Genomic DNA, 14,285 nt, shown 5'->3' on the forward strand with positions numbered 1-14,285 from the left:
ATGGGAAGATAAGGATCCTGTTGTAGACATAATTAAGTTTGAGGTGACGGGAGGACATCCAAGTAGAGATGTCTTGAAGGCACGAGGAAATGCGAGACTGCAGAGAAGGGGAGAGAGAGCGATCAGGGCTGGCTGGAGATGTGGGTTCGGGTAAGAGGTGGTAGTTGAAGCCGTGTGATCGAATTAGTTCTCCAAGAGATTGGGTGTAGATGGAGAGTAGGAGGGGACCCAGAACTGAACTTTGAGGGACCCCCACAGTTAGGGGTGGAACGCAGAGGAGGAGCCCCTGAAAGAGTCTGAGAATGAGTGGCCAGAGAGATAGGAGAACCAAGAGAGGACAGAGTCAGTGAAAGAAAGTTGGATAACGTTTCCAGGAGAAGGGAGGTGGGTGACAGTGTCAGAGGTCAAGGAGGATTAGGATGGAGTAGAAGCCATTGGATTTGACAGAAGATCATTGGTGACCTTTGAGAGGGCAGTGTCCGTGGAGTGAAGGAAGCCAGATTGAAGGGAGTCAAGGGGAGGAAATGGAGACAGAAGATGTAGACGACTCACTCAGGGAGTTTGGAGAGGAATGGTAGGAGGGAGATGGGGCGATGACCGGAGGGAGCCATGGAGGGAGGGGTTTGTTTTTTTTTTAGGAAAGGGGAGATATCGGAATGATTGAAAGCAGTGGGGAAGAAGCCATTGGAGAGTGAACAGTTGAGGATGGCAGTTAGAGAGGGAAGAAGTGAGGGGACAAGTGTTTTGATAAGCCACGAAGGAATGGGGTCAGAGGCACAGGAGGAGGGCGGTGGATTTGGAGAAAAGGCGGGAGGTCGCCAAACCTCTGGGAAAGTTGGGAGAGTTGAAGAAGGGGGAGGAACTGGAGAGGGACAGGGGACATTTGAGGGAGATCACATCTAACAGCATCAATTTTCTCAATAAAGTAGGTGGCCAGATTATTTGGGGCAAGAGATGGGGGAAGAGGGGAAGCAGGGGGTTTGAGGAGGGAGTAAATGTCTGGAGAGTGGTGAGGCTGCTGGGCATGGGGGTCAATAAAGATGGAGACTTTACGTAAACTGTAGGCCCCTGGAAGGATTGTAGACAATCCATCAGTCTGGTATTTATTGAGCACTTTGTGTGCAGAGCACTGTTCAGAGTGCTTGGGAAAATTCAGTACAACAGAGTTGGAAGATCCATTCCCAACCCACAAGGAGCCTGCAGTATACAGGGACTTCAGACTATTGGAGCCATAGTTCTGGACGGGGAGAGGGGTGAAATTGTTGAACAATAATAATAATAATGATGGTATTTGTTAAGTGCTTACTATGTGCCAAGCACTGTTCTAAGCGCTGGGGGAGATACAAAGTAATCAGGTTGTCCCAAGGGGGCTCACAGTAATCTCCATTTTACAGATGAGGTCACCAAGGCAGAGAGAAGAGAAGTAACTTGCCCAAAGTCACATAGCTGACAAGTGGCGGAGCTGGGATGAGAACCCACGACCTCTGATTCCCAAGCCCGGCCTCTTTCCCCTGAGCCACGCTGCTTCGCAGTCGAATGTTGAGCAAAAGTAGTATGCACTTCCACGAGCAGGAGAAATTCATTCATTCGATCGTATTTATTAAGTGCTTACTGTGTGCAGAGCACTGTACTAAGCCCTTGGGAAAGATCAATACAAGAATAAACAGTGACAAACCCTGCCCACAGTGAGCTCACAGTCTAGAATGACAGCATCTGACCTGTGACCAGTGACTGCTGCGAAGTTGTTCTAAGCCATTTCTCCAAAATCTTTTCCCCAGTGGCACAGCAGTCAAAAAAAATTGCTAGGTCCTGAACTCTGAAATATCAATCAGTCAGTGGTATCTGAGTGCTTACTTTGTGCAGAGCACTGTTCTCTGTGGTTGGGAGAGTACAATACAACAGTATTAGCAGTCATGTTCACTGCCCATAACAAGCTTGCAGTCCAGAGGCGGAGACAGACATTTATATGAATAAATAAGTAATTTATAATGTAAAGAAATGTACACAAGTGCTGTGGGATTGGGGATGGGGCGAATAGCAAACGGCCAAGGGTCCCAGAACAGAGGGTATGGACAGCACAGAAGTTGTGTGTCCCAAGAACTGGAATAAGATCGTGTTCATGTTCAACACAGATTACAAGTATTTCTTCCCTTATCTTTCCCAAAGGTGAGTTACGATTACTGGTATCTTCAGACAGCAACAAAATTCCCATGTTGTACTTTGGAAATCTCCATATTTGCGCGTAAATGAATTCCCATCCTGAAGAGCGGTCTGTGCTCTGTCATGTTTGACTTAGCTTGCTCTGTGGACACAGTGTGGCCGGGACTATGGGTCCTGCGTTGACACTGGTCATTGAACTTCAACATCAGCAATGGCTTCTTCAAATTTGGACAGCTACTTGTACACAAACATGCCTGCGTGCTCTGCTTGCTCTTCCTTTAAGTCCTTTATTCATCACCCCTGCACCCCAGCCCCACAGAACTTATATACATATCGGTAATTTATTTATATTAATGTCTGTCTCCCCTCCTCTCGACTGTAAACTCATTGTGGGCAGGGTATTTGTGCATTTATTCTTATATTGTACTTGCCCAAGAATTTTGCACACAGTAAATCTGATGATGAATGAAAGGATTTCAAATAATGGGCCTGAATCCTTAACTCATTCCTAATGACACTTGGGGATGTGCAGAAAAGAAAAGAAAGCTCAAGATTGAAGTCAGAAAATAGGATATTTAAGGAAGGAAGCTGACTGGAATCAGGAATTACGTCCCTCATCTCTTGCCCCGATCACCCTCTATAGAGGGTAGAAAATCCTCTAGATGAAAGAGGTTAGGGTATCTACTGTAAGAATCTGGAATAATAATAGTAATAATAATATTGGTATTTGTTAAGCGTTTATATGCCAGAAGGTCACACCTTCATGCTAATTATGCTACAGATGAGTGTTGGTGAAGAAATTTGGGGCGGGGGAAGGAGAAGCTAAAGCTAGCTTTGTGAACTGCCCCATTTCCTAAATTTTGCCATTTAATATGGAAATAACCCACTTTTGCTTCTGAGGTGGTGGTTTTATTAAATCTAGTGGGATGGTTTTCTTTACTCCCTGAATTGAGTAAGTATGGGTCATTTTAGATCATTCCATTTTCTCTGCTCACACTTTTTCATCCACAGTAGACGCCTGTAAAATCGTTCATCTCTTCTCTTCCTATACACCAATATTTGTCTCACTCATTTTATGAGACAAGAACCACATTCCTACAGTTCCCTGAAAGAGAAACTAAAGGACCTCTATTAGTCCAGGCATTCAGAGGGAAGGATATGAAAAATCTGGCCCAAATCCCGAAATCCCTCCTAGTTCTTTGAAGAATGGGAAAGCTGATTAAATATGTCTGCTATCATATTTTACAGATCCAGATGTAAAGAATGCAAATAAAAAATTGAAATGGAGATTTAAAGCTCCCAAATTGGATCACCAACTGCAACTTCTCTGGATACCTCATCTTGCCCCATTTATTCTCCATACTCAAACTACCTTCTGTTGACCAAATTGACGCCTTCAACACCACCCTCTCCACTAAATTCAACTCACTTGCTCCCCTATTCATTTGCTGATTCCGTACTACTAACTCACAGCCCCGGATCACTTCCTCAATCTGCTTCTTTTGCTCCTGTGCATGAGCTGCAGAGCGCTGCTGGTAGAAATCGAGATACCAGGCCTCCCTACTTCACTTACCTGAAGTTCATCCTTGCCTGCTTTAGCTCTGCTCTCTCTCTGGCCCGGCAACATTTTCTCTCCATCCTTATTGACTCCTAGGCCCGTTGCCCTTGCCAGTTTCAGATTTTTAACTCTCCCCTCAACCCCCTCACTCCCCTACCTCCCCCATTTCTTGCTCCTAATCACCTGGCCGTGGAATTTGATAAAATGGAAACTATCATTCGCGATCTCTGTAAAATCTCCCCTGTTCCTCTAGTCCCTCTCCTCCTGCCCCTTGTTCAACTCTCCCATCTTTCCCAGTATAATAATAATAATGATGATGGTATTTGAGGGTCTCAAGAGATCTCCCGCCTCCTCTCAGAATCCACCCCCTCTTTCTGCGCCTCTGAATCCATTCCATTGTACTTCATCAAAACGTTTGCCCCTTCTTTCCTCTTTGACTGCCATCTTCAACTGTTCACTTTCCACTGGATTCTTCCCTACTGCTTTCAAGCGTCGTCGTGTGTCCCATACGTAAAACAAAACAAAAAACCTCCCTTGACCCCATCGTTTTTTCCATTTATCCTCCCATCTCCCTCCTATCCCTCTCCAAACTCCTTGAGTGAGATGTGAACACCTGCTGCCCAACTTCCTCTCTTTTAGTTCTCTCATGGACTCCCTCCAAACTGCCTTTTGGCTCCTTCACTCCACTGAATTTGCCCCGTCAGAGGTCACCAGTGATCTCCTTCTTGCCAAATGCAGTGACCTCTATTCCATCCTATCTCCCTCGACCACTCAGCTGCCTTCAGCACCATCAACCATCCTCTTCTTTTGGAAACATTAGCCAACTTTGGCTTCACTGATGTTATCCTCTCCTGTTCTCCACCTATCTCTTTGGCCACTCACTCCCAATCTCTACATACATATATGCCTAAAGACAGTGATTCTTCTGTCACTGCAGGCTCATGTTTTTGAAACAAGGTTCCCCCAATCCTGCTATCAGACTTCAGCCAAATTGTATGAAGAAGACCCATTTAGTTCTCCCAGAATGGATATTTCAAAGTGCATTATGTTTCGTATTAACGTAGACAAGAAAATCTCATGTTGCTTTAAAGTCGACAGATACGATTAAGTGATCTTTCGCCACTCCTTTTGCCTATTTACACTGGGAAAATGTAAACAAGAGTCTGTTAATTTTCCATAAGAAAATTAGGGGTGAGGGAATCTTGGGTTTGAGTGACTATGTAGGAAATTTTAACTCCAAAGTGGGGTCAGTTATCAAATCTGTTAAAACTCGGGTTGTGTTTCCCTCCTGGTACTGGAAGCGTGATTTTGTGATCTGTGCTCTCACTATTGCTTGGAGGCCTGTTTTATGAATCACTGTGTTTATTGAGTCTTTATATGTCAGGGAAAGAGGTTATTCAGGAAAATACCTTTGGTCATTTGTTTCTTTTCCCTTTTCAGAAATGTTATGAACAGAAGCAGTACAAAAATGGCCTCAAATTTTGCAAGATGATTCTTTCGAACCCAAAGTTTGCTGAACATGGAGGTATGGTATAAGCTGAGAAGGAAACGTGCTGTCGACAGTTTGAGGGAAGGCTGTAATGCCAGAGCTCAGTGTTTTAGAGTGTGATTTGGGGAGAAGAAAAGGGAAATCCATCTGCAGTACCTGTGAAGTGGCCATAATGGGACCTGTTTTTCCAACAAGATCTTGGGACAACACATTATTAGAATTTGTTTTTGTTTTTTATTTGTTGAGCTCTTACCATCCGCCAGGCACTGTACTAAGCGCTGGGGTGGTACAGAGTAGTCAGGTTGGACAGGATCCACGTCCCACCAGGGGCTCACAGTCTTAATCCCCATTTTGCAGACGAGTCAACTGAGGCCCAGCCAAGTGACTTAGCCAAGATCCCGCAGCAGGCAAGTGGAGGACCCGGGATTAGAACCCATGACTCTGACTCCCAGGCCTGTGTTTTGTCCACTAGACCACACAGCGTGAAGTAGAAGTTCATCAGCATTCCCGAGGGAACTACTTTACAACGGTTTAACGTTCACTCCGCTGAGAAGCCGCAGTGAGAGAAACAGTGGAAAGAGCACAGGTTGAGAAGTCAGAGGTCCTGGATCTCATCCCTGCTTTGCGTCTGCCTGCTGTGTGACTTTGGCCAAGTCACGTCACCTCTCTGTGACTCAGCTTCTTCATTTGTCAAGTGGGAATTCACCACCTGTACTCCCTCCTACTTGAACACTGGGTCCCGTATGGGACAGCACCTATGTCTGACCTGATTATCTTGTATGTACCCAGGGCTTAGAGGAAGGGTTGGCACCTGTTATTACTATTGTTATCATCATTATTGTTATTTATTGTAAACTAAACTTCAGGCACTTGTAAATTGGTTCGACTGTTCCTGGATCTGATTAGTATTGCACAGGTAACCAAGTAGCCATTATGAATTTTTTGTTTGTTTTTTTTTCCTTAAGTGGTATTTAAGCACTTAGAATTATCAAACACTGTTCTAAGTGCTCCCGTAGGTACAAGGTAATTAGGTTGGCCACAGTCCAAGTAGGAGGGAGAACAGGTATTTAAGCCCCATTTTACAGCTGAGGGAACTGAGATAGAGAGCAGTTCAAGTGACTTGCCCAAGTGCACACAGCAAGCAATTGGTAGAGCTGGGATTAGAACTCAGGTCCTCTGACTCCCAGGCCCATGCTCTTTCCATTAGGCCATGCTGCTTCCTTCATATCTTCCCACTGGCGTAGCCCGGTTCTTTCTTTCTTTACTTTAACAATACCAAACCCCTTCAGATTTCTACCAGAAGTGCCTCACCCGTGGGTTTGGGCAGTAGGAGGGTAATCCGATGGGAGTGTCGTTTTTCTTTTCTGTGCTCTCCACTGACTTGATCTGGAAAAGGAGTTCCCGGGTGGCGGGGTGCAGACTGGCACATTGCAACCGAGAGAGGAGCTGCTCTTCTTGAACCGAGGCTCTGTAGGACTCGGGAGCCAAGGACGCAGGATGGAAAACGGTGCCAAGCACATCAGGCTACAGGCACGACGGCATAGCGAGGGACAGTCAGTCTGTGTGCTCGAGCGATGCGGTTGGCACCGGGCACTGCGGTAGCCTTTTCGGGCACATAGTCACGCAGAAGTGAAGGCTATCGTCTTCTTTAAAGACACGGAGAACTGGGTTTCTGTTTATTATACATGCGTGAAGTAGGAGAAAAACCTAAAAAGTTGAAATCGGAGAGGCAGATCCCAAATACAGAGTGTGTGGCTAACTTCTTAGATCATTTCCTACTCCATTCCTTCACTATCTAATAGCGTACCTCCCTTCCATAGTGTATCTTTTCTACGGTGTTTGTTAAGCGCTTACTATGTGCCAGGTGCAGTTCTGAGGTCTGGGTAGATACGGAATTATCAGATGCCATATGAGGCTCGCAGTCCTAATCCCCATTTTACAGATGAGGTAGCTGAGGCACAGAGAAGTTAAATGGCTGGCCCAGTGTCACCCAGCAGACAAGTGGCGGCTTCGGGAGATCAGTCATCATCTGCTCAGATCATGTTGGGCACCAGGAGACATGGCAGCTTTCTGCCAGTGGGGATGGGACATGAGGCAAACCTGACGGTCAGTAAATCAGTAGTATTTATTGAGCCCCTATTGTGTGCAGAGAAATATATAATAGAGTTGGTATTGCCTTCAAAGATCTTACAATCTAGCGGGAGAGTCAGACAGAGAAATACATTACAGACAGTTAAAGGTATTAGAGTATAAAATGAGTTTGCAGGTTTATTTTTGTCTGTTTTTTGTATTTAAATGGTATTTAAGTGTTTTTACTATCCGGGGAGATAGAAGGTGATTGGGTTGGACACAATCCATGTCCCACGTGGGGCTTGCAGTCTTCATTTTACAGATGGGGTAACCGAAGCTAGAGAAGTGAAGTGACTTGCCCAAGGTCACACTGCAGACAAGTGGCAGAGTCGTGATTAGAAACCAGGTCCTTCTGGCTTCCAGGCCTGTGCTGTATCCGCTAGGCCGGGCTACTTCTAATGGGGGTGTGGGGAGGAGATTGCCTGTAGTTATATGTACTTCCAAGTCCTTGGATGATTTGGAGGGGCTGCCCTGAGAATTGGGCAATAGGAAGTGAGAAGATCAGGAATTGGTAACTGGGGCAGGCCTCCTAGAGGAGGTGTGACTTTAGAGGGGCCCGGTCAGTGGAGAGGGAATAAGGAAGAGGTTATCGGTGGCGGGAAAGGTGAGAAGGAGACACTGTGAGTAGTGAGCTTGGGAAGAGCAAAGCGTGAGTTGGGGTGTAGTTGGAGAAGAGAGTGGAGAGGTAGGTGGGATAGAGCTGATGGAGAGCCTTAAAGCCGTGGGTCAGGAGTTTCTGCTTAATGCCGAGAAGCCTGGGTAACCAGTGGAAGTATTTGGGGTCGGTGCACAGAGGGACATTTTAGAAAAATGATCCGGGCAGCAGGGACCGGAGAAAGGAGAGACGGGGCCCGGAGATCAGCGAGGAGGCCGATGCAGTACTCAAGCTGGGATATAACAAGTGTTCGGGTCGGTGGCAGCCGTTTGGAGAGAAAGGGACAGGTCCTGGAAATGTGGAAGAATAAGCAACAGGATTTGGTGAGACATGAAACTTTGGCGACTGAAAGAGAAGGCAGAGTTGAGGAAAATGCAGAGATTACGAGCTTGGGAGTGTTAGTGCCACAGTGCCATAGTCAATTCCGATGGAGATTTGAGGGGAGAGGCAGGACTTGGGACATGTTGAACTTCAAGTGTCAGAGGGCATCTATGTAGAGAAGTCGCCGAGGCAGGAGGAAATGCACAGTTGCAGAGAAAGAGAAAGGTCAGGGCTAGTGGGTAGATTTGGAAGTTGCCCGCTTAGTGGTAGTTGAAGCCCTAGGAGCAGACGAGCTCCCCAAAGGATGGGGTGTGAAGTGAGATGAAGAGACTCTAGAACTGAGCCTTTCCTTCACGTCCCCTACTTGACCTCCCTTTTGTGTCACCTTGACGTTCACTCCACCCTCTAGGCCCTTGATGTTCACTCTATCCTCAGTCCCTTAGCACTTAAACATATAGTTCGCCTTTCTGTAATTTATCTTACTGAATGTCCCTCCCACACACACACTGTAAGCTCCTTTGGGCATGGAGTGTGTCTACCCACTCATTTTTATTTTGCTCTCCCAAGCACGTAATACAGTGTTCTGCACTCAGTAAGCTTTTAGTAAATGCCATTGATTTTTAAAGGAAATATCTGTGTCTAGACTCTAAACTCACTATGAGCGGGCAGTTTGTCTGCCAACTCTGTTACATTATACTCTCCTAAGTGCTTAATTTATGCCCTGCATAGAGTGCTCAGTAAATAGATTGACTTGACACCAACCTTGGTGTCGCTGACACTGTCCTCTCCTGGTTTTTATTTCCTATTACAACCCAGCCCGCACACTTCACGGCTCAGTGCCAGCCTGCTCACTGTGCCTTGATCTCATCTACTCACCACCATGTCTGGAAGACCCTCTGTCTTCGTATTGGACAAGACTGTCACTCTGCCTTCAAAGCTTTATTGAAGACCCACCTTCTCTGGGAAGCCTTCCCCATCCCCATCCCATTTATTTGGGATTTGCATCCTTCATGTACCTCCCGCTGCCCACCCCAGCCCCTCAGGGTCCATATCTGTAATTTATCTGTACTGATGTCTGTCTCCAGCTCTTGACCGTAAGCTCATTGTGGACGGGAAATGTCTACTGACTCTGTACTGTTGTAGCTTCCTAAGTGCTTAGACTGCTCTGCACATAAACTTTCAATAAATATGATTGGAGGTAGAAGCAAGATTGCTCAAGGAAGAAATATCCTCATGTCTCAGCCAGTATGCACTGATGGTTAGATGACATAACTCTTAAATTTTAGACCTGTTGAGGAATTATGGGGGGAGGTCTCTGGGGTTGGAGGAGATCTGGGGAGGGATTTCAGCTGGCCCAGTTAAATGCCAAAACTTGTATGCTTGGGCCCTTCAAAGCACTCCATCAGTGAAACTACTCAGTGAAAGACATCATAATGGTGTTAGGAGCATCAATCAACTCAAGCCTTTTCTCCTCTTAAGAACTCGGAAAAATGTGGAAAAACTGCCAACCAGATTTGTCTTTAGTGTAGCGGTAATATTCATTCATTCATTCAGTAGTATTTATTGAGGGCTGTGTGCATTGCACTGTACTAAGTGCTTGGGCTGTGCAATTCAGCAACAGATCGAGACAGTCCCTGCTCGATGACGGGCACACAGTCTAAACTCATGAAGTTCATGAAGCGCCTTCCGTGTACAAGGCACTATAAGTCCTGGGAAAGAGTGGGTGGGTAAAAATAATGGTGGTATTTGGTAAGCGCTTACTATGTGCTAGGCCCAGTACTAAGCACTGGGCTGAATACAAGCAAATTGAGTTGGACATGGTCCCTGTCCTGTGGGGCTCACAGTCTCAGTTCCCATTTTATAAATGAGATAACTGAGGCCCAGCGACGTGACTTGCCCAAGGTCACACAATAGGCAAGTGGTGGAGCTGGGATTAGAACCCATGATCTTTTGACTCCCAGGCCCGAGCCCTTTCCACCAGGCTGTGCTGCTTCTCAAGCGGCGTTGATATTGGTACTTGTCCAGCTGTTATTCAGACATAACTAGAGGATGGAAGGACTTCTGCCTCAGAGCTGAGGGAGATGGCCTGCCATTTATTTACTGTGGTTACAGCCACCCCTTCCCCTGGGAGGGTCTGTTGGGTCGGTACAGGTAAGGGCCGGGGGCAGGTGGGAGAATGTTTTCTGGGCCGTGGGAAGGGCCAGGGGCAGAGCTTGGAAATTGACTCTGGGGGAAGGGAGTAAGTGGCTACAAGAAGTTCAAGTGGGAGAGATAGTAGCCAAAATGCCCTGATCCTCTTGCCTAAAAGAAAAAAGGCAAAATCTCATCTTTCCACTTAGAGATTGCAGAATGTACTTGGAAAGGGGAAGACCTACCCTCAAGGGAGTTATAGGTGGTAAACAAAGAGTTGAGTAGACCCAATATATTATTTCTCTGGTTCTGGACCCTTAGATGAGTTTTAAGCAAGATCGCTCTATAATAATAACAGTTGTGGCGTTTCAGCGCTTACTATGTTCTAATCACTCTACTAAGCGCTTTGGGTAGATACAGAATAATCAGATCAGACAGAGTCCCTTATGAGGCTTCCAATCTGAGGGAGGGAGAACAGATATTGAATCCCCATTTTACAGATGAGGAAACTGAGACACAGAAAAGTGAAATAATTTCCCCAAGGTCATTCAGAGGCGATTGATGGAGCTGGAATTGGAACCCAGGTCCTCTGACTTCCAGGCCTACGCTCTTTTCAGTAGGCCATACAGCTTCTCGAAAAATGTTGTACCTAGTCGGAAAACGACCCAGAACAATTGGAGAGAATAGGCGAGCCACTGGATCGATTAAAATAAACCAACCAGAATAAAATTATCATCCAAGGCATCTGAGTGTAGAACGACCTGAGAGGAAGGGAGACTATTGATAGCTCATTCCCAACCCCAGCACTCTGAGGGCTTCCTCCAGGGAAAGAACTGGGTTGTGTGGCTCGTGTAAACTTTCACAGCAGCGCCCCTTCTCCCGATTCCTGGCAGCACTGGGATTGATGAGGAAAATCTGTGGAGGTCCCAAAATGAATGGTTCATACAGGACTTAAAATCCTCCCTGCTCCTTTCTTCTTCGTTCTGTGTTTTCCCAGTTTGCCCTGAATATTCCCACCAAAATCACACAGTCATTGATCTCTTCAGTTTAATTTTGTCCCAGCAGATGGCATTTGTCACAGTAGAGAGCCTTCCCAGTGTATTCGTGTTTGCTTTTTTTGCTTCATTCAAATCAATCAATCCTATTTATTGAGCGCTTACTATGTGCAGAACACTGTACTAAAAGCTTGAGAGTACAACAAAATCAAAACATAAAGATTTTTCACATCAACTAAAAGTAAATCACATTGCATGTTAGTTTTTATTTCCTGAACCTTATTTTCCCCAAATGAGTTCTCACTGGCAGATGCATATGTACGCTTATATCCAGTATCTGCACCACCTCCCCCACAGAATCGAAAGGAAGCATTTGAATTGTGTGTCCATCATTTTACTGGAGTTGTACAGATGAATTTAATAGATGTAATTTTAGATGGTGTTCAAATAGAAAGACTCATGCATATCATTCCTCTAGTACCCTCCAAATTTAATTATTACTAATGGCATAATTCGCACTTTTCCTCCAGGACATTCACAGGGAAATATAAGGGGGTTCTTTAACCTTGACGAATCCTCCTCCTCCTCCCACTTCTCCTCTTGCTCTGGAGTGCTCTGCTGAAGGATAGAACAATCTGGCCAGTGGCACAAAACTGATGACCAGAGAAGCAGTGTGGCTTGGTGGATAAAGCAGGGGCCTGGGAGTCAGAGGGTCATGGGTTCTAATCCTAGCTTGTTTACTTTTATTACAGAAAAGCAAGCATTTCTTTTCACATCTCTGTGCCTTTTAAATTGGGAACTAATTGGAGAAATTGGAGACTAAGACTGTGAGCCTCATGCGGGACAGGGACTATGTCCAACTCGATTATCTTATATCCGCCCCAGTTCTTAGTACAGTGCCTGACACATAATAAGTGCTTAACAAATACCACTATTATTAATTATTATTATTGTTATTAACATGCCACTGGGAGAAATCAGTGCGGCCTTTCTACGCATTAGCAGAGCAAAGCACCAGGGAAACTGAAGCTGTTTTTCAGCTCTGTTTTATTAAGGCAGATGTCAGATTCTCTTTAACAGTGGCAGCCGTATGGGGGAAAAATCATTCCAAATGACTTTTATAAATATATATATAAATATGTAAGTCTATTTATAGTTTATTCTTCATTGATAACCACTGTTATAGCAACACATGTTAAAAATGCATGTAAGTGCAGCTATGTACAAGTATCTATTTCTTTTACAGAAACATTGGCTATGAAAGGATTGACATTGAACTGCTTAGGGAAGAAAGATGCAGCATATGAATTTGTTCGTAAGGGACTTCGAAATGATGTCAAGAGCCATGTCTGTATCCTTTTCAAGTAATGAATTGTAACTGTTATGCACAATATAACTGTACCTCTAAACTGTATGCAAAGAGTTGTAGACTGAATAATCTGGATGAACTTTGAATCTCTTTATCTTTTTCCCTTCCTCCATTAATAGCGTGGCTGTTGTGACACAAAAATGAGGCTATCTTGTTATTCTAGATAGTGATTTTTAGGTAGGTTTGTTGGCAAATTTCTCAAATAATTTCCCTCTAGGTTAGGAGTTGGCAACCTTTTTGTGGAGAAAAGACCAATGAAATGTAAACGTTAGAGCAGCTGGTGAGCAAAATTATCTTACCATTTAAGCACCCATTAACGTAGTTTACTTCACTGGGAAGGAGTGATTGTAAATGAACACTTAAACCTTACTGTTCATTTTATCTTTCGATTACTCTTTTGTAATGGGACTACTGCTCCATTGTTATCAGATTTCGTAGCAGGCTAAGGTCAACTTCATTCAGGCATTGAGGCTTCCTTTGCTAACGGTGGCCGCAGATTTTCCCAGAGAAAAAGTAACACAAGGTAATCAGGTCGGATCCAGTCTCCGTCCCACATGGGGCTTGCAGTCCAAGTAGGAAGGAGAATAGGTATTGCGTCCCCATCTTACCAATGAGGAGGCTGAGGCCTAGAAAGGTTAAGCAGTTTGCCCAAAGTCACAGAGCAGGCAAGCAGTGGAGCCAGGATTAGAACTCAGGCCCTCTGTCTCTTAGGCCCGGACTCTTTCTGTTGGGCCGCACTGCTTTCTAATGTGAGAAGTCTTGTTAACAATACAGATGGAGCTAAGCATCCAGAAGAGCAGAGCAGACACTACTGTTGTGCTTTAAATGAAAGTCCTTTCTAAGATTGCAGAATCGGCTTATTTTTCCTCTAGTTTTTGCCATCGGTTGACTTAACGCAGCTTTTGTAAATTCTGCACGATGCTGAGTAAGGCTTTCCTGGTGGACTTGAGGGTTTGTCAGTTTTCCACCCAGATTTCTGGCTCCTTGAAGTGTGCAACTTTGAGTTCTAAATCTCCAGCTGAGCTAGCAGGAAAACACTGTGAAGTCTACTGTTTCAGAATAAGCCTCCTGGGATCAAATCAGGAACCTGAACAAAAGAGTTGTGTCCGTGGAAGCCCACAAAATGAGATATAAATGACATGAAACGAGTGTGTCTACCAACTCTGTTGTAGCGTACTCTCCCAAGTGCTTATTATTGTGTTCTGTACCAAATAAGCACTCAATAAATACCATCGGTTGATTGCCGTAGATGATATGAGCTTCTGCAGATCGAAACTGTTGCTGGGGACCCTGTTATGAATTATAAAAGCTCATAGTGATGATAGTGGTACTTGTTAAGAGCTTACTGTTTGCCAAGCGCTGTTCTAAATGCTGGGGTAGACACAAGTTAAGCGTGTGGGACATAGTCCCTGTCCCATTCTTAATTCCCATTTTTCAGATGAGGTAATTTAGGCCCAGAGAAGTTGCGATTTGCCCAA

The 14,285-nt window shown here is 45.0% G+C and overlaps 1 protein-coding gene across 5 annotated transcripts in view; it reads left to right on the forward strand.

Moving 5' to 3' along the window:
- NAA16 (N-alpha-acetyltransferase 16, NatA auxiliary subunit) overlaps positions 1-14,285 on the forward strand; it is a 56,070-nt gene that overhangs the window by 5,192 nt on the left and 36,593 nt on the right. For 2 of the 5 annotated variants that reach the window (XM_029048296.2, XM_029048291.2), the window contains exons 2-3: positions 5,159-5,243; positions 12,685-12,789. In XM_029048296.2, the coding sequence (XP_028904129.1) occupies positions 5,159-5,243; positions 12,685-12,789 (190 nt within the window). Of the gene's footprint in view, positions 1-5,153; positions 5,244-5,679; positions 5,985-6,047; positions 6,124-12,684; positions 12,790-14,285 lie in introns of those variants that run through there. The other 3 variants (XM_029048293.1, XM_029048294.2, XM_029048295.1) reach the window with 3 other exon arrangements.

This window comes from Ornithorhynchus anatinus, chromosome 20 (assembly GCF_004115215.2).
Source record: "Ornithorhynchus anatinus isolate Pmale09 chromosome 20, mOrnAna1.pri.v4, whole genome shotgun sequence".
Taxonomy (NCBI): Eukaryota; Metazoa; Chordata; class Mammalia; order Monotremata; family Ornithorhynchidae; genus Ornithorhynchus; species Ornithorhynchus anatinus.